The sequence below is a fragment of the Haemaphysalis longicornis genome, unplaced genomic scaffold (genome assembly GCF_048455015.1).
Source record: "Haemaphysalis longicornis isolate Haplotype H1 unplaced genomic scaffold, Haemaphysalis longicornis Haplotype H1 scaffold_5, whole genome shotgun sequence".
NCBI lineage: Eukaryota > Metazoa > Arthropoda > Arachnida > Ixodida > Ixodidae > Haemaphysalis > Haemaphysalis longicornis.
The window spans coordinates 43,448,398-43,475,339 of NW_027526385.1; the positions used below are offsets into that span (position 1 = coordinate 43,448,398).

At 48.2% G+C, this 26,942-nt stretch overlaps 1 protein-coding gene across 1 annotated transcript in view; it reads left to right on the forward strand.

Moving 5' to 3' along the window:
* Positions 1–26,942, forward strand: part of LOC144139661 (ATP-binding cassette sub-family A member 17-like) — a 69,485-nt gene that overhangs the window by 152 nt on the left and 42,391 nt on the right. Inside the window, exons 2-6 of the mRNA XM_077671953.1 lie at positions 8,426–8,681; positions 11,518–11,863; positions 16,369–16,502; positions 18,887–19,037; positions 20,512–20,791. Coding sequence (XP_077528079.1) covers positions 8,426–8,681; positions 11,518–11,863; positions 16,369–16,502; positions 18,887–19,037; positions 20,512–20,791 — 1,167 coding nt within the window. The remainder of the gene's footprint in view (positions 1–8,425; positions 8,682–11,517; positions 11,864–16,368; positions 16,503–18,886; positions 19,038–20,511; positions 20,792–26,942) is intronic.

Genomic DNA, 26,942 nt, shown 5'->3' on the forward strand with positions numbered 1-26,942 from the left:
ACGCACAGTTCCTTCCTTCGAGCTGTCGAAATCAGGTCGCGGTCCCATTTCTCAATAGCCTCAAGGACCTCCATAATATCTCTCTTCCCTGAAGCTACATCGGGAATCGAGATGTTACGTCCGAGCTTCTGAGTCGGGGCCTTCAAATAATGAGACTATGCTCAAATCCGGCTTGATTGTGACGGAATATTTAATGCTCGGGGCATCTTCGTCAACGATGTGCAGCAGGATGAGGCGTTCGTTCGCTTCTATTACGTGCCAGAAAGCCGATGAAATGCATCTCACGTAGTCCGCCAGATCTTTGGGCGACTGACTTCTGTCCTCTTCAATTTCATGTTGGAGAGTCTCGACCGATTTCTGAAGAGCTTTTAGGGGCGAAGCTCCTCTTGCTCGGGCCCAGTCCCGGCCGTACACGGCACATTGATGATGATTGTGGTCTCCTTTTTAGATACCATCCAAAGTTCAGTAACAGATCTCATAGCACCATGGCATCTCCGCCCTGTCTCATGCGACACATCATTCACACATGTAGATAAAAACCGAGCTCCCACATGTGCAATTCTGCAGCATTTCTTGTATTTGCAGCAGAAGTATGAGTGCTCTGAATTTTATACGGATGCCTCTAAGACTTCCACCTCTGTGTCCTGCGCGGCGCATGGGCCCGGCCTTAGTGTCACGAAAACTCTGAATAGTCATACTAGTATATTTACGGCAGAGGCTTACGGTGTACTTCTTGTTGTCAATCATATACTTCAAAGCCACATCCCACAATCCATTATCTATACAGATTCTCTCAGTGTTGTGCCGGCACTGTCGTCAACAAAGCCTTCGAAAAACCACGTTGTCAATCTGATCGTCAAGGGTATTATGTCTGTGCATGTACGCAAGTTTGAACTGGTTCTTTGCTGGGTCCCTGGCCACTGTGGTATAGCCGGGAATGAAGCAGCGGACCGAATGGCTGCTGCTGCTACACTCACGAATACAGTAGACATAACCACATTACCCTACACCGACGTGAAACCACACATCAGACAACAACTTCGCAAAACTTGGCAAACACACTGGAGTGAACAAACAGACAACAAGTTACACGTAATAAAACCACACTTGGGACCATACACCACCGACACACGTAATAGATACACTGAAGTCGCCTTGGCTAGATTACGGATAGGGCACACTCATGCAACGCACTCGCACCTTCTCACGGGGTCTCCAAGACCTCTGTGCAGCAGGTGCGGAGAGGCCCTATCCGTGATCCACATCCTTATACAATGTAAGGCACTTGACACAACACGACACAAATACTTCCCACAACTACACACGCGACATATTCCACCACACCCGTCATACTTCTTAGGAGATGAAGCCATGTTTTCAATCAAACGCGTTTTCGAGTTTCTTACCGACGTAAAATTTTTACATCTCATTTCTTATCATGCATGTTGACAACCTGGCCCTTTATACCAGTCATCATCTTCATTACGTTGTCTTTTACTTGGTTTATTTTTACTGAAATGTTCTACTTTTACTTCCATGCCAATTTCATGTAATCACTATTGTTTGGCGCTCTTTGCCCTTTGTCGGCCTTGCGCCATTAAACTCCAAACATCATCATCATCGATTGTGGCAGGATCCCCCTAGGGATTGGCCAACCAAAGATTGGCCGAAGAGGTCACAACGTTCAACGCGTTCGTTGCTACCCAACAAGGAGGAGAGGAAGAAGAAGAGGTTGTCGTTCGTCGCCTGCGAGCTCAAGACTCTTGCTCGGGCCCTGTCCCGTCCCTCGTTGCTGCCATGCACGGCGGAAGAATGATGACTGTGGCAGGATCCCCGTAGGGATTGGCCAACCAAAGATTGGCCGAAGAGGTCAAAACGTTTAACGCGTTCGTTGCTACCCAACAAGGAGGAGAGGAAGAAGAAGAGGTTGTCGTTCGTCGCCTGCGAGCTCAAGACACGTACCGGGGGTACGCGACACAAGGCGCTCTGCAGAAGGCGATGGCCAAGGTGGCTAAAATGTCACACACCGAATTCGCCAACTTACCCATGGAGCAAACAAGCCCTACATAATCGCCACAAACATCGACGTCGTCGACGGGCTTGTTAACGGAGCGGTGGAAAGCTTGACGTGTCGAGTCTTTATATGATGTATGGGCGAATGTTTCATGGTTTAACCGATAAGCATTTTAGCTTCGCCCCTGTCATCATCATTCACTTCGTGAAGATGGCTGTTTTTTTTTGTTTTTTTTTTGTTTTTTTTTTTTTTGCAGTGCGCTTGACTCCAGGCGCAATCGTTTTGCCTCTGGAGCTTCTCGCGCGCTGCGCTGTGAGGTCAGATACTTGGGGAGTCGGGGAATATTGACGGAATCGCCCCTGGGAGTAGGCGCGCATGCGGCAAGGGGGCAGTGACTGTTCGCCCAGTCGATTCGTCTGATTAGGATGTTTCGAGTGTGATGTCTTCCGGGTGGAAGTGAAGCTCACAGGCCTAAAGAAAAACATAGTCTTCGCGTGAGTAACTAAACACGTTTTGTGGCTAGTGCTTTAGACCTCTTCCTTAAATTTTAATCGTTATCAGTAGTGATGAGCTTGCGCCTAGCATATAAATATTCAAAAATTTTGAATGCCTATCTAACTGCAGCTCATCTTGCTCTGAATGGAATATGTAAAAAACTGAAGAACTACTCACCCTGGTGTTCTCTCTTGGATTTTTTCCCGCGGTGTAGCGCGAATCCATTTTTTCCGCAACTCTTCATTCTTCGGGAATCGGAATGGCCGTACTTCGGATCCGTTCTTGTAGTTCCCGCGACAACGAGGTACACAACACTTGTTCGGCATTACGCACTCACGTGTTCACACACATCATCGAGGAAGAAAGACTATGCACATATGCGCAACAAAGTCGCAGTGTCACACACGCGCTGATGCACATTTCCACGCTCAGCATGATGACTTCGTAACTAAACAGTGGCCAAAGGAACGAGGGAAGAACTGTGTGGATCGGAAGGGTGGATCGGAACGTGTGGATCGGAACCGTGTCGATCGCAACTATCGCAGCAGCAACCACAGCCCGGCGCCGGACGAACTGGCAACTCTTCCGCGAAAGGGCCAGCGCCGGGGGACGTCTCCACATATAAAAGTAGCGCGCTACATAGTTTAAAAAATTCCTTATTTTAACAACTTTTTTTGCACGAGTGAGGTTATGTACCACTTGTAAACTTTGTTGCAGTTTCTTTAGATAACTCAACTAAATACACGTTTTTTTTTTATTTAAAAGTAGTTCGCGACACAAGTATACTGCGCGAGAGATGCTGTCTGAAATTGCTTCCCTAAAACGGTCGCCCCACCGGCCGCGGCAACCCGACGACAGGAACGGGCTGCGGGGCCGCTCCAACCCCACTGACCCCTTCCCCCTTCCCTCTCAGACTGGCCTCCTATAAAGAGGGCCCCCACCCCGTGACGTAGGTGCCGTCGTAAACACGTGAGATACGGCCTCGTATCTAGTTGGTGTTGGGTTAACCCGGTTTTGTCAATGCGTATGATGCAACTTTTTTGCCAAAACTGGGCGAGGGAAGGGGACGAAGGGGAGTGTTCGGCAGTTTTCTCCCGTCAGACGGCGACCAGGAGCCCGTGAGCCCCAGCGCCATCTTAGACCAGTTGGACAGGGCTGCTTTGAGTCTCCTGGTCAGAGCTGAGCTACACGGCTACCCAGCATTGCTCTAGAGCACTTACCACTATTGCCTGTTATGTGTGTTGTGGTTTCTGGAGACAGGTCCATGTCTGGTCCTGTCCTCAGAAACTAATGTTGTCGAGCTTAAGTTCATTTTTTTGCGCCAGTGAACGCGTACACAGTTGCTCCGAAGGAGGACCAAACACGGGCGCTGGGCGGTGTTTGGATGCAGCCAGCGCCTCCTAGAGTCATTTTAACACGAAAGTGTTTTATTCCGGGATTCACGAAGATTTCGCTGACAACATATCCGTCACGGAAGTGACGCCAGTACAACGAAACAAGTGGCCTGTAGATGGTGCACCCCTGCGCACAGGGCCTTCTTGCGGGGAGGCAACCTTTAGTACTAAAGTGTTCGTTATACTTCGGGTTGTTCGTTTTCGGGTTTTGTATTTTAACACGGAAGTGTTTTATGCCGGGATACACCAAGATTTCACTGACGTCATATCCGTCACGGAAATGACGCCAGTACACCTTTGCCGAAGCGACCCGCCAGCAGGACGTCTCGCCAAGCACACCCACAAGACAGCCGCCGACCCGCAAATCATACTCAGCTGCAGGTTTGGCTGTCCATTTCACTTTCGTGATTCCTATCACAGATGAATCGACCACAGTTTTTTGGATATCACGCGACCGCACACTCTCCCCCAACTCTCTCTCCGCACTCCTCCCTTTGGAACGAAAGAGTGATTAGACGCTTACACTCCGCAACCGTACGAGGCTCTGTGTTAACCTTGGCTAAGTTTGACCTTGGCTGAGCCAGAGTAATAGAGCTTTCGCTCAAAGGAATGCTATGTAATCACCACTCAACCCGCGTTTCTAGCGACAACTACGGTTCATTTAGAGGCTCCTTATCGTACACTCTGTCGCAAGCAGTACCATCCCATTGCAATACACGAGGCATCAGGGTCAAAACTCCATGAGATCGTTTCGCTTACCAGCTACATCGACGAGCTTCCGTGCGTAATTGTTTTAGCTCGCGTATTTTTCGGTGAGCGACATTTGGTTGTAACTCAAAGTTGGCTTTTTGCTAATATTAGGCATGCTTCGAGCGAAGCGTAATCAGTAGGCCTTAAGCCCGTGTTCTGCAAGCGCGGCCTAAGCCTTAAAACCAGGGCAGTTTCCTAGTGTCAAAATGTCAGCTAAAAGAATACGAGTGAAAACTGATTTGACGATTTTGCCAGAAGCTACAGATTTTGATCATTTTTAAGTGTTCACATAATGGGGCTTGAACGCAAGGCGTTGTCGCGATCCACGTGTAAGCAATAGCAACTACGCGAGCAAAACAATCACTCGAAACGTCAGCAGAAGCGCACGACTTGCTTACGCCCGTCTTACATCACGTTAGTTAAACGTCACGGGGCACCCTCCTACCCCCGTTTCTGACATCGTAATTCCCAGCCCGTTGACAACTTTCGCTATCTTTTGCATGGGAGAACATGTTTCGAGGCGAGTGTTATATCGTTCAAGGGACACTGAAGATCTACATAGTTGTACACGTTGTCTATTAGTCTGTCCGCTGAAACTCTAGAATGTCCGGGACATCGTCTGCGCAAGTCTCTGTACATTTCTTTTTGTTTTAACAACAAAAGTGTGCTTAAAGTGCTGTTTCTCTTCCACTTGCGCTCTTTGCCGGTTTTGAGAAGTGGACTATCAGTGGCTGCACACTACATGCCCTCCAGGCTGAATTGCACGATTGCGAAAAAGACGTGTGCATGAGCGAAGAGTCAGTTTTAGGCATTACATAGGTTAAACTTTTTATTTTAAAGGCATCAAAATAGGTTTGCAGAAGTTACATCCTGCAGGCTTAAAATACAGCAGACATTTATTAGACAAACGCGCTTGTGATGAATTTCATGGTTAAGACGAACAACACTTTTGCTCTCTTGTAGCGTGCACAGTGAAGAAAACGTCCTTTTAAGACTGATTTCTGATAATATGAACAAAATTACACGGTCCCTTTGAGTTCTTAACGGGAGTCTGTGTACAGGACCACACACGCCACACAGACGTACAGAACTGCGCGACTTCGGGTTGGTTGGCTTTCCGTCCTCCACGTCCTAATCGAATGAGCAGAACACGGCGCAGACCGACGCTAACTATAACATTTCACCTAACACATAACTACGGCACTAGCCGACTTTATTTAAGATGAACCCATCTTTGCATATGAATACGGTTCCGACGTTTTATGAGCTCTTTCGTAGTACCCATATATTGGTTTCGCAGTTCTTAGTATCGTTATCATCATCAGCCGTTATCACCTTCGCCTTTTCATTAGGGGACTTGCACTCCCACGAATCACATTTAGTTGCGTAACATTCGTCCCGCGATTTTTCGTCCACATAATCTTCGGTTAGGCTATACAAAGGACCATTGATATGGCGCTCGCATCTGGTGCCCTCCCGCCAGAAAACACAGCAGCTCGCTTGGGCGGGTAGGGCGGTAGCGCGGTGTTTTATTGTCATCCGCATTTTAAGGACAAAATAGGGACTTCTACTTGGCAGTAAACAGGGAAATAAAGAATTACGTCAGTTTTTAACCGCAAATATCACGCCCTTCTACCCTGGGAAGAGGAACGTCCAGCGAAGCTTGCGGTATGGTTGGATTTGCTATGTTGAATTATAAGGACAGTGGCCCGACCTCTTGGTCACAGGCTAAGCACACACACAATTGGTGGGTAGGGACACTCACATTTTATGATGGCGCGGCTACACCAATCGCAGCGCAGGCTCCAGTGTGCCGCACAGGGGGCCGCCGACGAGCGCTCGGCATTGCGGAATTTCTGGGGGCAGATAAACGCCGGAAAGACGGCGGTGATGAAGAGGAATATGAAGTGGGACTGTAACCATACTCTCACTGTAGATGGTCATGCTTTACTGTGTAACGCACAAGTTGGTTCATTCAACAGATTGCCTTGTTATAAGCATACTAACACAACTTTTAACGTAAACTTCGCTCAAATGAGCTACATAATTAGGAAAAAAGGGAATGGCCATGCGACCCACTAGCTCATTTCCCGCAACAGAACCTATGATGTCATACCAGCCAGCTCTGCGATTTGCGGAGGCCGGAAAAAGCAAACGCAAATTAGACATAGGTTACAATCTTGCCGAACGAGCTATTTGTGCTTAAATAAAGGACACATTCTTTTTAAAGCCGTAAGAATGGTGGGAAAAACACGAAGTTATGAAAGCACACGTAAACATAGAAGTACCGATGCGCACTGCTCCTGGTACTGCGTGCACTATGTTTGGTTTAGCTGCACAGGACTGTGGGGCTTTGGGGTTGTCTCAGACGACACTGGCCGACTGACGCAAGCAACGGTGTCTTACGTGACCATATTTGTCGAGCGAGCACTATGTTTCACGAAACGATTATTTTCTCCCTGAACAAAAACAAGTCAGGTTTAAATGCGCTCAAAAACAAACCAAAGGTAGAAAACAGCTGGCCACGGTACGGTGGCGCCATCTAGGTTCACTAACGGTAGACAAATCTTCCTAATCAGCGGCAGAGCGGTCGGTTCCTGTGATGTCATTGCAGCCCACGAAAACGCACGATTTAGCGGGAAAATAAAAATTTTAACTCGAAATAATTTCTCAGTGAATAAAGCATCGTTTCCATTCGCACAAGCGCTGAGGGCACTATAAAACACGAAATCTTGCGAATAACACAAACTTGTATTTTGTCTTCATGGCTCCCTTAGACAATCTTCGTTACGTCGCCTTCACCTCAAAACACAAATGCGTTTGTGAAAAGACATTTCTTCATGGGCAAAATGATGTATAGAATATGGAGTCTCGGAGACCTTATTCGTATTTTTCTGATTTTTCCACTCGCTGAACACACACCGCTGAGTAAACTGAGGCACGCACAAGACGGAGCCGCCACCTACCGAGGAGAAGTGTAGGTCTCAGCAAGAGTAAATCGTAATGCCCAGCAGATGGCGAACCAAGTCTGAGTTTTCGTTCCACGCGGGCACGAGGTCTGAAGGGTATAAAGCTAGAGCCTGCGCTGCGATTGGCGTAGCCGTGCTATAATAAAATTTCATTTTCCCCACCCGAACATCGTGTGTGCGCTTAGCCTGTAACGTATACAGGTCGGGCCACTGTCCTTATAGTTCAATATAAGAAATCCCTCATATAGCTAATCCCCGTAGCAAATCCAACCATACCGCCAGCTTCGCTGGACTTACCTCTTCCCAGGGTGGAGGTCTGTCGTATTTGCGGTGAAAAAAGCCGCGTATTTCGCTATTTCCTCGTTTACGGCAAGTCCAGGTCTCTATTTTCCCAACCGCTCTACCCGCCCAAGCAATCTGTTGAGTTTTTTTCTTTTTGGGAGGCCGTGAGGGCACCAAATGCGAGCGCCATATCAACGGTCCTTTGTATAACCTAACCGAAGATCATGTGACTGAAGAAATCGCGGGACGAATGTTATGCAACTAAATGTCATTCGTGGGAGTAAAGGTACACAATGAAAAGGCGGAAGTCATTACGGTTGATGATAATAACGATACTAAGAACTGAAGAACAAATATGGGTACTACGAAAGAGTGCATAAAATGTCGGAACCTTATTCGTATGCAAATATTCATAAATTTGAAATTTGAGAAAAAAACGCAATGCAACTAAGCGGTAACAGCAGCCACGAATAACAGCTCGAGGGTCTCTCACGCGCTCGTCTGACTCCCGTGTGGCGCAGGATCGGGCTACACGATCGACATGAGGAAGCTGCCTGGAGCGTCCTTCCGAGCAAACCACGTCCTGTCCATCGTGCGCAAGTACGCGAACAATGCCCAGCTTCTCAGCGACGGGCCGGAGACGGCCACGGTAGCCCTGCACACGGCCGTGCCCAAGGGCTTCAAGGACATGTTCCGTGAGCTGGAGCGTAATAGGGCCTATATCGGCATCCGCGACATCCGCCTTCACGTCTCGACGCTCAAGGACATCTATCTCAGGTCAGCGGATCGTGCGACGTCGTCGTGTCTATAATCGAGCCGAAGAGATGCTTCGGAAGCGTCGCTATCGCAACTCAATATGCTATTTTGGATGTAATATAGCTTTATTGAAGGGCAACACGTTCTTTTTCCCAACTTTTTTCAGCGAATTTTTGTACTTACGGCCTTGTATGCATCCCCCGCATTCGTTACGAGGGTACTGTGTGCAGAAAACCCGGTAGGGATAGAAAGCGCGGCACGGCAAAGGCTGAAGCACGAGAGAGGGGGAGAGTGTGGCATCGGCGCTGCATTTGAGTCGCCGAGAGGTGGAGAGGGTGTGGCACACCAGCGGGCGGGAAGCGGGGGAGGGCGAGAGAGGGTTGGGCCGAATGTGACACAGCCGCTCCTGCGCCAGTCACGTGGACGTCAAGAAGTCGCAGTTCGTGGCCCTCCTTTGGACTGCGCGCCCCATTCAATTGGGTTTTCTTCCCTGAATGTCTGCAACCCAATAAAACCGACACAGTTTCGCTGGGTGAATGAATGAATGTCTCGAGCCATCATTTTGTTCTTGCTCCGTTTACCACGTCAACAAAATCGTGAAGGAGGGTCTATTCTCTTTGCAGGTTGACCCTAGCCCGCGTCTCCCTCTCAAAATCACCGCACGAAACACGGGCGAAACGTACGTACATATTTTCCAATGCAGAACGTGCGGAAGTGGGTGACTGACGCACAAGCAGAAAAACAAGCAACACACATATGGAGGCGCAGTCAGTTTTGAAAAAAAAAAAAAAAAAAAAAAACAATCAGCGCCTTCATCGGTTGCCAAGTCGGCATGTATCACTTGGCGTATGCAGCTGTAAGTACGAAGCCGCTTACTGTAGGTCAATGGCTAAGTTTCTTCACCTGGGGAGTGATATCAGAGCGATGGCGAAATTTTTAAGACGATAGTCTTTCTGAGGCTTCTTAAACAAGAAAATTTCGTCATGTCTGTCTGTCTGTCTGTCTGTCTGTCTGTCTGTCTGTCTGTCTGTCTGTCTGTCTGTCTGTTCCTCGATTCAACCACCCGGCCAAAGGCAAAAGACTGCCGAAAAGAGAAGTTTATAGGCAAAACCATTTCCAACCACGAAATATTATGCATACTCCATACCTGTCAACATTGATGAGCAGAAAAGAAAACAGCGTTAGGCATATTTGACGCAAAACACCAATGCACAACTGGTACTAGACAGCCTTCTATTAATTGAAAATCTCTCTGCGCTTGTTATTTGCGAGAGAAAAGGAAAAATACGCGTTGAAAACGATACTTTGACCCCAAAACAGCAAGATAGCTCTTTCCCGAGCTTATACCTCCTGGCAGCGTTCCAACAGTAACGGTAGGCTCTAATAGATGGCGCGGGAGCAGTGGAACGCGGGGAAATTGAATTGACTCGAGCAAACCGTGTTTATTGTGGGAGGAGCAGTTCGGGCGAGAGAGAGAAGCGTTTACGTTGCAGGGGCGACAGAAGAGCATCGTCGTTCGACGACGTCTGCAGCGAAGCGAGCAGATACGTGGTCAATTTTGTGGCGAGAGCTACAAAGGCCGTATTCTCGCCGTTTTGCTGTGACCGGTGGCCGCACCACTGTTCCCTAGCTGGCAGCGGTTCCTAGGGAACCCGCGGCGGCTAGGGAACCGCTAGCCACCCCAGGTGGCAGCGCCGCTCACCGCGCCAAAAATTAAAAAAAGAAAAGAAATAAAAGTAAAAAAACAAAAAATAAAAAATAGGAATATAAAAGTAAAAATAAAAAGGAAAAAGGTAAATAATAACAAAGAAAAAGAAAAGGAATAAAAAAATTGGCCGCGTATCTGCTCCTTTCGTTGCAAATGCCATCAAAAGACGATAGTCTTTATCGGCTTTTGCGAAGTAAACGCCTCCCTTTGCTTTACCGCTCACCTCTCATGTTGTTCCTCTTGCGTCGCGCTCCTCCCAAGGTAAAGACGCCAAATGTTTGCTTAAATCATTCTAAATTTCCCGCGTTCCACTGCTCCAAACCGGGCGTCTCGATGCGAACGCTGACGTACGGCGAAGACGCGCGTTAATCGATGCGCCCTACTTCAACGTTTATAGAACCGCGTTTCCCTACTCCACATGCGTTGCAAGCAGAACGTGGAACCTACCTAGTGGAACCTCGCGTAGCTGTTGCCGGTTGCTTTCTTACAATGGCGCCAGAAGCTATAGTGGCGCGGGCGACAGCAGGCGACGGCGGAGTGAATTCTTTTTCTGCAATTGATGAAGTATTTAATTTCGCAAAAGTCAAGCATGTTTGAATTTTTATAAAGGAACGCTGCAAATATCAGTTCTGCATTGATTTGTTGTCTCATATTTGCGTAATGTCTTGTTTTTCTTTAACAATGTTGAGAAGTATGAACATTACACCGGACATAGACGGGTAGATTTAGCTTTGACTATATAAGACTATTACGCAGGCACTGTTTTGCTTTGGCCGGGTGGCTGAATCGAGTCACAGACAGACAGACGGACAGACATACAGACAGACCAAAATTTTTGGGTTTAAGGAGCCCAAGAAAGACTATCGTCTTTCAAAACTGCAAAAAATCGTATACATAGAAGGGTCGGCTAGAAAGGGATACATAGAAGGGGATACATAGAAGGCGGTGGGCAAGCTTCGTCGTCGGAACGAAACCAAGAGGAGCCAGCGAGCCGATGGGACGGAGGTAGAATGAGCCGCACGCCTCGAGAAGCGTCGTAACCGTTCAGAGAACCAAGCTAAACAATAACATTAACCCTATACCTCTCGCTACGCACACCCACGCACAAATGAGTTAAGCCAAAGCCATTTTTTTTCTGCGTTTTTCAAGACTGTGCATTTTACCCTCGATTGCTGCAGCCGAAGATATAGAGACGCTGATACGCTCCAAAGGCGAGGGCCCGAGCAGGTGGGCGCAGATCAGCGTCCTGTCGACCGAGCGCTGCATCTTCCTGCGGCGTCACTGGGTTCCGACGATCATCGGCTGGCTGGTCCCGCTGCTCATACTGGTGGTCTCCTTCGAGTGGATGGGCGTGGGCGGGTACAGCCGGAAACCTCTGCCGGCCGCCGTCTTTCCGGTCCCGGTGTCGCTGAAGCAGCTGTACCCGCAAGCCAAGACTTTCCTGGACGACGACCCGGCGGCCACGGAGGGCATCGGCTCCTACTACCAGAAGCTGGTAAGCTCCGCCATCACACAACAATGACGCACACATCAGGATGAAATCGTCTGTAAGCGAAGCTTAATATGGTTAGGCGAAAGTACAATTCGGTGGTCCCGCGTACGCAGAAAACACCTCCGGCGCAACCTCATGCGCATGCGCTAAAAGAGCAGGTTGGAGAGGGTTTACAAGTACGGGGAGTGAGATATTGACTGGGTTTACAGATGGCGCATGCGCGCGCGCTTGAATATGAGGGCCGACAAACTCTAAACCGTTAAGGTCTCTTTGGTTGGGGTGTCTCGGAGTGAGAAATGTGCGACGTTACACTTTTCAATTTCGGGAGAAAGCTCGCTATCCACTCGCACACCCCATGCCGGGAGCTTCCCCACAAAATACCCTCGCGGGCAGCACACGAGCGAACAAGTATCTGCATTAACTAATTTTTGTAGCGTAAGCTACACTGGCCGACGAGGTTGGGCAGTTTTGCGTGGGCCGTGAAGGGCGGTACTGCGCCAGCGCGAAGAGCATGAGATTGGATTGGATTGGATTTGGATTAGATTCGATTGGCTTAGCTTGGCTTCGCTTGGATTGGATTGGATTGGATTGGATTGGAAAAACGCCCGTGTGTACAAGATTTCGGCGCACGATAAAGATCCCCAGGTGGTCAAAATTAATCCGGAGCCCTCCACTACGGCGCGCCTCATCGTCTGCGTTGCGTCGGCGCGTAAACCCTACAATCAATCAAATGATTGGATTGGGTTGGATTGGATTTGGATTGGATCGGATTAAATGGGATTGTATTGGAAATCCAATCCAATTGCAGTACGGGTGTGTAGAGAATTGGGTCTGCACATTCGCCGGTCTGCGCATTCCAGAGGAGTGACGTCACAGCCGCGGCAGACGCACTGGCGCGTGCCCAGCTGTCGGCTCCGTTGCGCAGTAGCCAAGTCTGTCACTGCGCGGGAGCCACTTGATAGCTGTCTCGCGTGGCTCCTGGAGAGCCGTGCTGCTCATGCGCGTGGAGCAGTGACTGGACTGGACAGGACTGGACCGGATTGGATTGGAAATCGTTTTAGCAGCAGTAAGCATGATAATCAGCTAATCCTAGACAACCAGGACACCTACTGAACCTTAGCTCACGCTACGTATATCCTGGCATAGCCGAGCTAAGCCAATGCTAATTTTTTTTCGAAATATTTCGGAGCAGGCTGCAGCAGTTGGCAACAGTGGCGGAAAGAGGAGGGCAAGCAAGGCTTACCTTTAGCGTATTTAACATATTTAACACTTGCACTTTAGGATTTGCTCAAGCACGACATTTTTGTGATTTGTAGTTTTGTTTACTCAGCGGCACTAGAACAAGAACAGTTTAGAGCAAGAAAAAAAACTGTAGCACGAGGCACTTTTATGCGTAAAACGGGGAGGGTGTCCATCATAGTGTAGTTTGTTCCATAAAAGAGTCGTATCCAATGAATGATATGAAGATGTTGAATATAAGCGGAAACTCGGCCTTATTGCCACGTTTTTTACACACTTTGCTTGTTCACAGTTTCCGCCATGAAAGATTAACGAATTCATGGCTTCTGATTAGAAAGACAGTTTAAAGAATAAAGCAGTTCCACTAAACGTTAAATCTGTCAAGTTCGGAGCAGTGATTCGCTAGAGGGGCTGTGGCGCCCTCTGTTGATTAGTTTCAGTACCAGTTTAACGTTGACACTGCAAGTAGTCACGAAAGGGCGCCGCAGCCCCTATAAAGAGACACTGGATACAGCTTTTATTAACTTGGGGTAATTAACTTTTCTTAGGGTAAATAATTCTTTGGGTAATTCTTCATGCCTTTATAAACCATTAAGGAAATAATGATTTTGGTTGTTAGTCAAATTCGTCCTGTTGTTATGAGTTGAAGTGCAACAAAAACACACGGACAAAACACACGGACAAAACAAAAACAGTGTAGACGAGACAGGCGCTACTCGTCTGTCTCGTCTACACTGTTCTTCGTCCGTGTGTTTTTGTTGCGCTTCAAATCATGGCATCTATTCACCAACTAGCCCAGCAAGAAGTCCTGTTACCCGCCGCGGTGGCTCAGTGGCTAAGGTGTTGCGCTGCTGAGCACGAGGTCGCGGGTTCGATTCCCGGCCGCGGCGGCCGCTTTTCTGATGGAGGCGAAAAGCAAAAACGCCCGTGTGTACGAGATTTCGGCGCACGATAAAGATCCCCAGGTGGTCAAAATTAATCCGGAGCCCTCCACTACGGCGCGCCTCATCGCCTGCGTTGCGTCGGCGCGTTAAACCCTACAATCAATCAATCAAGAAGTCCTGTTGTTCTTCCTTTGTACCGCCCTTTGCGCTGTTTTGTAGAGTGAGCTACACTGGCCGAGGCTGAGCAGTTTTCGCGTGGCTCCTGGAGAGCCGTGCTGCGCATGCGCGAGGAGCAGTGACGTCACACGGCGCGCAGAAGGTTGCTCGCTGCCCAGCGTCTCTCACACACACCCCACGCGCCCAACGTCTTCGCCGACCTCCGTTCCGCACGTGGCAGCCCGGTCCACTTGATGATCATTCAAGGGGTGGCCGGGTGTGCATCCGATGTCTCGTGCTTCGCAGCAACACCAGCGTGCGCCTGTGGAACCAGCTTAGCCCAGGGGCGATTGGTGACGCTGCGCCGGAGCCGCTTGATAAATATACATGCCACATAATGCGTATACCATGTGTGTGCCATTGAAGCAGCAGCAAGCATTATAATCAAGCTAATCCTAGACAACCAAGAAAGCTAATAATAGCCAGCTGAAACTTAGCTCACGCGTGCATAACCGAGCTAAACCACTGCTGATTTTTTTGCTATTCTGTAATAATGCCGTTATTGTAATTTTTTCCTCGTTTTGTATTATTGTAATTTTTTCCTCTTTTTCTATTACCGCGTGCTTATTTGCTGCCTAGTAACGGTAGCCTCGGTGGCAACGGCGGAGCGCAAAGGATTGTCCCTAACACTTTGCATGTGACGAAGGTGTGTCTCTGCGGAGCATGGAATCGACATCAGCTTCGTAAAGCGAGAGACTCAGGTTTGATCCCGACCAGTGGAAGAAGTGATCTTTTCGAAGCTTCTGTTCCGGTGCGTGACGCCGCGTTAGCCATCCTGACAAAGCTGGGCCCCTGGAGTGCTCCGCACTTAAAATCCCTAGAAAAATTCAGGTCTGCTGTTCCACTTAAAACAGAAAAACCGTTACGGCTTCCCCTGGCAATACTTACCAGATACTTCTTAAGGCTGTATCCTGTTTGTATATCTTCCTCCGTTTTTTAGATGCGGAGCAGCTTATGGTCGCATCTGTTCCCTCCGCCGTTGTGCGTCCGCCGTTGTGCGGCGTCCACACCCCCACTGCGCATGCGCTTACTCCTCCCCCTCCCTTCCTCTCCTTGTCTCATCTCCTCTCCTCTCCGGCATTCCTCCTCTCCTCTCCGAAGCTCCTCTCCTCGCCGGGATTGCTCAACGAATGGCAAAACCTGCGGCTCCGCGCGAGATAATGCGAAGCAGTTTAGGGTTAGAGGCGCGACGGTAGCCGCTGCTTACTCCGCTGGGGGCGCCACTGTAGCTCCGTGGTATAAATGACGTGCGCGCGCGCTCCGCTCCCCTCATTCTCCTCCCGCAACGCCGCGATCAAACTGAAAACTAATGGGAACTTGAGCCGACCCCATGGCTGCTTCGCATACTACTCAGGGTTCCCCTACGGGAGGATGGTGATTTTTTTTTATTTTTGACGGGAAGCTTTTCGGCTGGCGAAACTAGCGTCACTTCGGGCGGCAGCTTCCCCAGAATTCTCCGTGGCTGGCGTTCACTTGTTCTTCTCACGTGGCGTCACGTTCGCCCGTCAATATGACGTCAGCGCCACGCGCACTAGGCCAAATTTTGTTCCACCGCTAGCAAAATGCACTGCGTGGTTATAGTGCACTATAATCAATTCTAGTACACTATACCATGGTATAGTAACGCCGTCTCCTCTTATTCTGGTGACCTGGGTTCGATTCCCATGCGAACTGTAATGTGTTTTAAAGCGAAGGTGTATATACCTCACTGGCGACGTTAAATGCGAAAGCACACTGCGGGAAAGCCAACTTTACACAATAAAAGGGCATATGATGATGATGATGATGATGATGATGACCAATGAAGACGAAGTTTTCTTCGAATATACTGCTTCCCGCGGTCAGAATCAAACCGGGGTCACTCACGTTATGAAGCCGACGCCTATCCGATAGCGCATTTTGAAAATCAAAGATTGCGCAATTCCGACGCGATCGAAACCATTTCAGTTTTAGGCTTTGACTTTAACTGGGGTTGCTTTGGAAGAAACTTTGCGTGCTTTAACCATTCTTCCCTTTGAAAAGTGTTTTTTTTTTTTTTTTTTTACAGCGGCGGATATTTCCTGTGCCGAATAGCAAGCAGTAACAAACAACACAGCTAGGTTTATCGCGCAATAGCGCACTTAAAGCTTTCGGCCTAAATTTCGGCCACCTGATTTTCGTCATATGCAGATGGATCAGGAGGGCGCAGCCGTCGATCTCTACCACAACAGTACGGTGATGGGCATGTTGCAACAAGACGCCGCGGAGAACTTTCTGGCCTACGCGAGCCACTACGTGCTCGGCGCCGACTTCAATGGCGGAGAGTAAGACCAGATACCGGCAAGAAGCATACGGGGATACTGATTGGATACCAGGCTCCTGGGTTTATCGATAAGCCCAGATGAAACGGTGCATACCACAGTAATAGAGGAGACATCCGGTGATGCTATAAGTCTGCCGAGGTACAGCTGGTCGGCGCCTTAAATGGTATAACAGTGGCTGTTGGCGCAAGCCCGTAAAGAGCTGCACCCCTTAGCGACTGCATGCAGATGTGGGCATTCACGTGCTCCTTAATTTGCGCCTATCGCGATACAATGTTGCTTTCAGTACCAATAAATAAGTATACGTCAATAAATAAATTAATCTTTCGAGAGGCGTATCGCTGAATCAGTTCACTACTAGTCCTGTTCTGGGGAATTCCCGTATTTGCGGAAGCCTCGTCCTTTCAGGATCTTTTCTGCGTACAACGCAGCCCCCCTCCCTAGCACTCAGTGTTTTTAAAGACAATAGTCTTTCTATGGGTACCTAATGCCCTCTGTCTGTCTGTCTGTCTGTCTGTCTGTCTGTCTGTCTGTCTGTCTGTCTGTCTGTCTGTCTGTCTGTCTGTCTGTCTGAGTCAGTCAGTCAGTCGGAGTCAGTCATTGTGAGTCAGTTAGTCAGTCAGTCGGAGTCAGTCAGTCAGAGTCAGAGTCGGTCAGTGTCAGAGTCGTTCAGTCAGTGAGTCAGTCATACCTATATTCAGTCTTCCGGCCAAAAGTTCAAAAGAACACTTGAACGAGAGGTTTGTGCGGGTGAAACTTTTCCATACCACTTCATGCCTGTTAACATTGTTTAGCAAAAGAAAACATTTCATAATACTTCAGTCACGTTTGCATCGCTCTTTTGTACATATATACATGTATGCTTGAGTTTTCCAGTATGAAATAAAAATACCCGCTAAACGGAATGTTCAACCCGAAAATACATACAGCTTTAGCGCCGTGGCTCACGCCTCGTGGCGGCATTCCAAGGAGTCCCACAGAAAGGAAAGGTCCCTGTGGACGGCGCGCGAGAAGCTGAATGAGGTATCTCTAGGGAGCAGAGTGTCTTAGAGTATTTTTGTAAACAAACCAATTTTAATGGAACTATATATACAGGATTATGGTGTTGTTGTGTTAATTTCAAATCAGCAATTAGGTGTTCTGCAAGTTGATTATTTTTTAGATAAACAATGATTAATTGCCTTTGTTTTTGGGTAACAATTACAAAATAACTAATAATGGTGATTGCCCCGTGGCTAGGCAGACAAATGACTAAAGGATAAACGTTGGAATAATTTTTATTGAGCTATTTTTCCTCATTTTACAACACACTGAACTCACTCCTCTTGCGCTCTGCCAGAAATGGCTCAGAGATGGTGTCAATTGAACACAATAATAATTTTCCAAAGCCTCCATTTGAAACATTTGTTTCCAGCATTGTATTCTCCACACATTTAGCTATCAGACGCAAAAAAAAAAATTAGTTGTACCTGCTCTGGGCGCCGAGGTATCTTAGGGCAAAATGCTAGCTTAGCATTGCAAGGAAAGGGCTATTTCACCATCGAATTCTGTGCGAACTGAGCTGTAGAGTGCACTTTAAAATGTTATTTACTATAAAATATGGTGCGTTATGATGAAGAAATGTGCAGACTGATAGAAAAGTGGCCGTGGATGTCGCCAATGTCATTTTCCAGAAAACGATTTTTTTACCGTTTTCTCGGCCCGGAAGACCCATCTGCCCCCTACGGGAGCAAACCTTTTCCATGTTGATTGTGGGAGGAGCTAGATGAGAGCAGGAGAGCGCAAGAGGCTGGTGGGAAAAAGGAGAGAGCAATTTTAGGTGGCAGCGGCGGCACAAGACTGTCTTTTTTATGCGACATTTGCAGTGAAGTAAGGCGATGCGCGGACATTTTAACACGAAAGTGTTTTATTCCTGGATATACAGATTTCGTTGACGTTATATCCGTCATGGAAGTGACGCCAGTACAACGAAGCAAGCGGCCTGTAAAGGGTCACCTCTGCACACAGGGTCTTCTTGTGGGGAAGCAACCTTTAGTACTAAAGAGAACGTTTCACTTAGGGTTGTTCGTTTTCGGGTTTTATATTTTAACACGGCAGTGTTTTATGCCAGGATACACCAAGATTTCACTCCCGTAATATCCGTCACGGAAATAAGGCCAGTACACCTTTGCCTAAGCGACCTGGTAGCAGGACCCCGCTTGCCAAGCCCACCCACAAGACAGCCGCCGACCCGAAAATCATGCTCAACTGCAGATTTCGCTGCACATTTCACTTTCGTGTTTTACCGATTCCTGTGACAGAGAAATCAACCACAGTTTTTTTTTTTATCATTACATTTGCCAAGTACTTAACTGAAACTTGCCAAACCTTTTTGAACTTCAACACAGATTCGTGGCCTGGTACAACCCGTACGCCATACTGAGCAAAGTGCTGGCCTTCGACATTGTCAGCAGTGCGCTTCTGGGGTTCCGGGCAGAGAACGCGTCGATGCGCTTCCGCACGACACTGGCCATCCATGTGCCGGAGCTGTCGCCAGCGGTGAGTTGGATGAGTCATCAAGGGCCATTCAGGGCCATTCACCTTGCGCCGCTCCCAAGCAACCACGGACGTCCGCAGGATGTCCGAAATACAGCCGTACATCCAAGGCCCAGTTTGGACCGTCACTGTACGACCATGTTTGGGCGTACATTTCCGGACGTACAGTAGACATCCAGAAACGAATGTACAAGTCCCAATGACATTCACCAACGGACGTGAAAAGTTACTATGAAGCATCAAATAATGGCGTAAATTGGATACAAAAGCAAAAAGGAAAAAGCTAATGTGCTTTTCCAATTAAAAAGATTTTGTACATGAACACCCTGGCTTGTAGGTTGCAAGTTTCATTTTCATATTTCTAATATTAGGCCTACTTCTTAAATTTTTTTGAAGCAGTTCACCAACTCCAAGATGATCTCTTTTGGGAAGGATATATAAGAATTGAGAACCGCTCACTGAACATGTGAAGCAGGTTCACTGTGTTCATGTATGCCGTCTTCCCGGTAGCGCGCGTTAGCCTTGCGAGGTGAACTGTACTATTCGTTGTAAGAACATTAGCTTGTCGTTATGTGATTCTGGAAATTTTTACTGAACATCCAAAATGCAGCCAATTTCGGACGTCCGACTGGATGTACGGAAGTGTTAAAACCGGATGTCCAACGGACGTACACGGTATGTCCATCAGACCGGAAACGGACGTCATACGGACGTCCGCTAGAGTCGGAATGGACGTACGTCGGACGGCCGACGGATGTCCGGTGATTGCTTGGGCTATACGTGGAACTAAAGGGAAAGGTACGCAGCTTGTGTGCACCTGTGTGGATATTTTTGTCTTTGTCACCCTCAATGATGATGATAATGCCTTTGTAACGGGGTGGCGTTGCACAGCGACCTTTCTCGTAACATCACTGTTCATTCCCCTCGCTATTAAAAATTAAAAAAGAAAACTGATATTTTTGCGCTGGTCTTACTTCTTTGTTCGCATGTCTTACCAGATTGTTCTCTGCTCTTTTCCCGCCAACATTCTAACCTTCTCTTACTAACCTCTATTGCTGTCCGACTCACGTTTCCGTTAACCTTAAAGCCAAAGACTTCTGGAAGCTGGATGTCTACTCAATGAGGACAGGGCGGATACCTTTGCACTGCATTACAAATATGTCGCATGGTTTCTGGCTCCCTGCCGCAACGTTCGCACAGTTCTTCCTGTACCGGCTCACGGATAAGCGTTTTTGTCCGCAAACAACCCGCACGGGTTTCAAAAAGCAATGCACCCCCTTTGCTATCATCAGAAATCTTTTCCCTCGTGACCTCCCGCTTCCCGATTCTGTAGATATCTAGGGACTTCTCTGCGTCCACCCTTTCACGCGCTACCTAATTTGCGCCCCATCACGCCGACCAACAACCAAACTATATGCAGGAGGGCCGTTCCTGGTGGAAGCTAGTGGGGGATAAGGCGTTGAGCTCTGGCCTCCAGGAGGACATCATGGCGCTCGTCAACGAGCGCGCCCACGATCTGGCGCACATATGGGTGCTGCTGGCCCCTCTGGCCATGTCCGTGACCATGGCGGCCTTCGTACCGTACGCCAGCGCGGAGAGCCGCAGCGGCTTCATGCAGTTGCAGCTCATGACTGGCGTGCCCGGTTGGCTCCACTGCCTCGTCAACCTCCTCTTCGACGCCGTTATGTTCATCTGGCTCGCTGTCCCTGTGGCCATCTTATTCGTGTCCTTCTTCAAGCTCAACGCCGCCTCATACGGTGCGCACGCTTTTAGAATTTTTTCGCTCAGGAGGGTATACATGCCCAGTAGCACTTGCGGTTCCATGGCGCCGTCGACCCTCGTTGTAACCGGGAGCGGGAACGAAGCGGACACTTTATTAAACGGGCTCATGAACTGAAACCCTTCCCGTTCCACCGAGGTATAACGGGTAAATTAAATACATTGAAAATGGATGTTTGGATTTAAAATAAAAAAATGAAAAAGGTAATTAATAAGATAATTACGCAGAAAATGACTCACTACAGAACAATGCTAAATACAAAAGATCTAAAAGCTATTATCGCGTTATTTGCCGCTGACTTTGTTTCTGCGTGTGAGTGAAATTGTGTCAAAATGTTTGAGGGGTTAGTATTGTTGAATATTAGCGTTAATTAGTATTGTGATTTCTTCTGAAATTTTAATGTTTTTGTATGTTTTATTAGCTCTCGTTTCCTTCTTACGAGATAATTTCTATGGATATCGAGAAGTTGTTCTCTGTGTTTGTTTGTTATTGGGCAGTCCTGTAAATAGTGGTCAAAGCTGTCTGCTGGTAGGTTACATTTACATATGTTATTATTTGTAATGGCGAACCTATGAAAATAAAACGGAAATCTACCGTGTCCAGTGATAAACTGTGACGTGTAATAGTTGGTGGGAAAGTGGTCCGGAATTTTGTTAATATTCTTTATCCATTGAAATGTGTAGCTTTCATTTCCTTCTTGTTGCGGACACCGAAGACACAGGAGCTATGATGATAAGAAATACGGGGAGGAAAGTATGGCGAAAGGGTGCGGGGGAGGGCGGTATGCCGAGACGGCGCGAGACAAGAGCGAGCAGGAAAGAGAAGGTGAAAGTGTGGCGAAAGGCGCGAAAAATCGCCTTCCGCGGCGACGCGCTACGTACGAGGCAACGCCAGACTATGTCGTGCGCCTTCATGCGTTCGCTGATGCGGCGATGAGTTCGTGAGACGCAGCAGGTATGCACCTTCACCCAAAAGACTTCAGTTCGCCCAGCGCACACATTTCGTCTTGGGGAACATCGTAATCGTCAGCCATTTTTATGCTCAGTAGAACTGTCCAAACCCAATAATTGGTTCTAAGCTTAGTTTAGCAAGTGCGCCGTGGACCTTGCCGGGCAAGACGAATGTAAACGAAAAGTTTGCTACACCTGATGTATACGTAACGTACAGGCGGCGGCAGGTAAACACAGCACATGTACGTAAATTCGAGATAATTTCTCTTCTATGTGGCTGTCAGCAAATATTCTGTTTCTCTATATCCTCTAATCCGCGCTCCATTTACTTTTGATTGCATCCGTGTGCCACACCTGCTATTAATCATGGTGTCTCCATATCATCCTGCATTTGACAGTAATGAACCGCAGGCTACGTCTGTCTCAAAAAATACAAGTATGCCGCCGATGCGTACTCCTGGCGCTGACCTACGAGGCAGGAACTTTGGGACTGGCTACACCTCGAAAGAAAATCCAGCCAGGGTCAATGAACTATGCAAAGTAGAATGATGGGAGTAAGTCTTACGAACTGTAAATGAGCGTTCCAGTGGAACAGGGAGGAAATTCAAAAGGAAAAAAAAAATTGGCCGCGTATCTGCTCCTTTTGTTGCAAATGTCGACGCAAGGCGATGGTCGACTGGCGCCCCTGCCAAGTGAATGCCTCCCTCCTCTTTCCCGCTCACCTCTCACGCTCTTCCTCTCTAGTCTCGTTCCTTCCAAGATAACACGCTACAGGTTTGTTCAAGTCAACTTAAATTTACCGAGTTGCACTTCTCCAAGTCGGGTGCCTCGATACCAGCGCTGCCGTATTAATTTTAGACTTTAATTAAGCTTAAGGTAAATTTAAATTTAATTAGGCTTAATTTTAGAAATATGCAGACGAAACTTGCAACATACAAGTCAGGGTGTTGATGTACAAAATCTTTTAATTGAAAAGCAAAGTAGCTTTTTCGTTTTAGATGCAAAGCCTCTTTTGCTCGGGGCTATGTCCGTTGTACGTTGTCCGTTGGTGTCCGCACCTCTTCTCCTCATCCCCCTCTCCACGCCAGCTGCGCGATAGCGCACTACTCCCTCCGTCCTCCTCTCCACGCCAGCTGTGCGATAGCGCGCTGCTCCCTCCGTCCTCCTCTCCACGCCAGCGCCATATTTAACCGCGTGCACGCGCCGCTGCCTGAGTTGCTTCGTCGGATGAGTCTCGCTCCGGCGTCTGATGAGTACCGACAGACCTGCTAGCGGATTGGCTGACACAAGTTCAGCCAGCATCAGACAACCAGTTAACAGAGTCGTTTGTCAGAGGGGAACCCTGAGGTGATGCGAAGCATCGCGGAGTTTCCAGCAACGTTCACGCGATGTGGGTAACCAACGCAAGTGAAAATAAAGGGAACTCCGCGATGCTTTGCATCACCTCAGGATTCCCCTCGGGAAGATGGTGTAATTTTTTGATTTTGTATTCAATTTAGGCCATTATTTTATGCTCCGCAGTAACTGGTTACGTCCACTGGCGGATGTAATTCGGACTTGTACATCCGTTTCTGGATGTCCGCTGTACGTCCGAAAATTTACGTCCAGGCATGGACGTAAAGTGGCCGTCCAGACTGGGCATTGGATGTTCGGCTGTGTGGTCCCTTGGGGGGCAGGGCTCCAGCGTGTGTGCGCGCGTCTCGGCGACCTTGGTCAGCCTTGGTAAGAAGAGTAAAATGGGGTGGGGAGCGACTGCAGAGCCAAATAGGCGGCTGAAGAGGACGGAATGTTGATCGACGGCGACGAATGCCGAAACCGCAGTAAAACGGAAGGGGTGGCGTGAATAAATCGCTCCTAAGCATGCAAGGTGACCACCGAGGCAACGGCGAGGCTGTTGAGCAACGCACAGTGCGCTGGGCTTTGTCGTGGTGCGAGGATTTGGCCCGCAGACGCCGTACGACAACGGCTGAGTAGCTGGATTTTGAAGCGAAAGCAACGCGTGCGCGTCGGGCCCGCCAAGTTCGCAAGGCAAACGCAGCTGAGAGATCAGTCACGCTATACACTAAGTATTCGCATTATTATTATTATTATTATTATTATTATTATTATTATTATTATTATTATTATTATTATTATTATTATTATTATTATTATTATTATTGTGTGCCAGCGAACATCCCGGCCAAACGAGTGGCGTCCCCTGTCGGAGCAAGCTTCAACCCTTCGGCGGACCTACGCGCAGAGGTAGCTGCGTTGAAGAATCTCCTGTCCGAAGCCTGCGCCAGCCTCTCTTTTCTCGGGGATGTTGTCACCGAGCTGCGCGAAGAGAACCGGCTTCTTCGACGGGACAACGTGGCTGGGCTTGCCCATCAGGCTGCAATCGTCGCTTCCCTGCGTGAGGAGGTTCGCTGCCTGCGAGGGGAGCTCGCGCGTCCCCCGCCTTCTCCGCCGGCTTCTCCGAAGCCTGCTAATCCTTTCATGCCGCCGGTGACGTCACCGCAGTCTGGTATCCCTACGAGGTCGTCGTTCGCCGAAGCCGCCGCCGGTGCAGCTGGTGAAGGTGCCCCCTTCCTGTCCTCTAACACCGCTTCGCCGTTCGTTGACCGCCCCAGCAGTCAACCTGCTACGGCCTTGTGCACTTTGGTTTCCCCTTCGGTCCACCCTCTGCCCCCGCCTCCTAGGTCCGAAACTGCGTTTAATGGCCCGCCGACGAACTTGCAGAAGAAAAGGAGCACTCCCCGCGTGGGTGCGTCGGAAGCTTCTCAGTTGGTTGTGGTACACCGACCACCGAGCTCCAGGGTCATCTTTGTTTCAAAACTGTCCGCTAGCACCACATCTGCTCAACTGTTGGCTCACTTGTCAACTGTGCAAGTTACGCCATTGTCTTGCAAACGCCTTAGGACCAAGTATGACTCATATTCTTCTTTTTGCGTAACTGTTAACGAGGAGTGTTATAGGCGCCTGAGCGACCCGTCTATGTGGCCAAAAGGCTGCCTTTTCAAGCCGTTTCAGGGCAAGGTCCACCCTGGTATGCTGCACAGCTCCGAAATAACTGAAAATGATCAGTAAGTACGAGAGTTTCGACATATACTATCAAAACACTAGAGGTCTACGAACTAAGTCCTCTGAATTTATTAGAAATATTGTATGCTCTAAATTTTCTGCTGTTGTCATTACTGAAACCTGGCTTTCCGATGATATCTCGTCTTCCGACTATTTCCCTTCTAACTATCAAATCTTTAGAAGCGACAGAAAATTAACTGGACCTAAACAAAAAGGTGGCGGGGTTCTCGTTGCCATTGATCATTCAGTGCATTGCATGCGGCGTGCTGACCTCGAGACCCTAGACGAATCAGTCTGGCTTGAGGTAGGCCTCACGAAGGGCGAGAAGCTACTCATCGGTGCATTCTATATATCCCCGGATGTATTACCTTCTGTATTTAATCGAACACTCACAACCATAGAAAATGTCTCAAATGCACACTCCAACCATAAGCTCATTATACTTGGAGACTTCAACACCCCAGGTATTCGCTGGAACAGTCTTTCCTTTGAGCACAAAAACCATTATGCAGCGCAGAAATGCAGCATGCTATTAGATTTTCAATCGTTCACCTCCATGCAGCAGTTTTGCCGCATAGAAAACTCTTGTGGTAATGTTCTAGATGTGTGCTTCTCAAACTTAAAAAACGTACAAGTGTGTGCCTCCGAAACATCCCTTGTGCACCCCGACAAGTTTCACCCCCCTCTTATTGTCTCTGTCTCGGTCACGACCCAGCATCGCTCTGGCGGTGTTGACAATTGTGCAGTCCCGCGATATGCTTTCAAGCGTGGAGATTATGCTGGGCTGTATCACTTTTATTCATCTGCTGACTGGTCTAGTGTTTTGGATGTCAATGATGTTGACGAACAGGTTCGACGTTTCACTGAAATCGTCAGAAGGGGCATGGAAAAGTATATCCCTTGTTATAAGCCTGTCCCTTCCAAATTTCCCCACTGGTTTTCTAAAGAACTTCGAAGTTCGCTTAAACTTAAGGATAGCGCCCACAAAAAGGCCAAGCGTTCTGGGCTTGACAAGTGGAAAGCGGAGTTTAGTCGGTATCGCTCACTTTGTAAAATCCTCTACCGGCGTGACCACCAGCTCTATATAGAATCGTTAGAGGCTGCTGCGTCTCAGAAACCGGCTGAATTCTGGAGGTATGTACGCGGCCGTTCTAAGGCGTCTAAAGAACACGTTAGCCTGCTTAATTCCGATGGTGAAGAGGTTGAGGATGTTGCCACCAGTTTTGCTCAGTACTTTCATTCTGTCTTTCAACTGCCAGATGGCAACGACGAACGCCTATCGTTTAATAACTCTAATTTTAACACACTTAGGTTCGATGAAAAAATTGTCAATGATAGCCTTCAACGGATGAAACCATCATTTTCCTGTGGTGCAGATGGAATTCCAGCAGCCCTCATGAAGGCTTACGGCAACATTTTTGTGCCTGTCTTAACTTCCATTTATAATAACTGCTTACTTTTAGGTAAATTTCCTTGTGCATGGAAGATTGCTCGAATTTTTCCAATATTTAAGTCTGGTGATAAGTCAGCCGTTTCTAACTATCGCCCGATCTCACTCCTTTGTGTCGCCTCAAAACTCTTTGAGTCAGCTCTGCACAAAGTTCTTGCTGCCTGCGTCAAGAACGTTGTGATACCAAATCAGCACGGCTTTTTCTCTGGTCGATCGACGGTCACAAATCTTGCCAGCTTTATGACACAGGCTTCGGCTGCAGTTTGTGAAAACGGCCAGTTGGACGTTATTTATTTTGACCTCAGTAAGGCGTTTGATGTGGTGAACCATCAGTTATTAATTAACAAGCTTGCTAAGTCCGGTGTAGACGCAAGCCTTGTTGCCTTGTTGTCCAACTATCTCCTTGACCGGTCCTTTTATGTAGATGTTAACTACAAAAAGTCTAGTGTTTACCCTGCAACAAGTGGTGTACCCCAGGGTTCCGTGCTGGGTCCATTATTGTTTTCTGTCTTTATCAATGATGTTTCAACAGTGTTAACAAACTCTTCTTTTCTTCTCTATGCTGATGATGTCAAACTATTTAGGCACATTAGCGGTGTTCAGGACTGCTGTGCCTTGCAGAGGGATGTGTCGGAATTATCGGTCTGGTGCAGGAAAAACTGCCT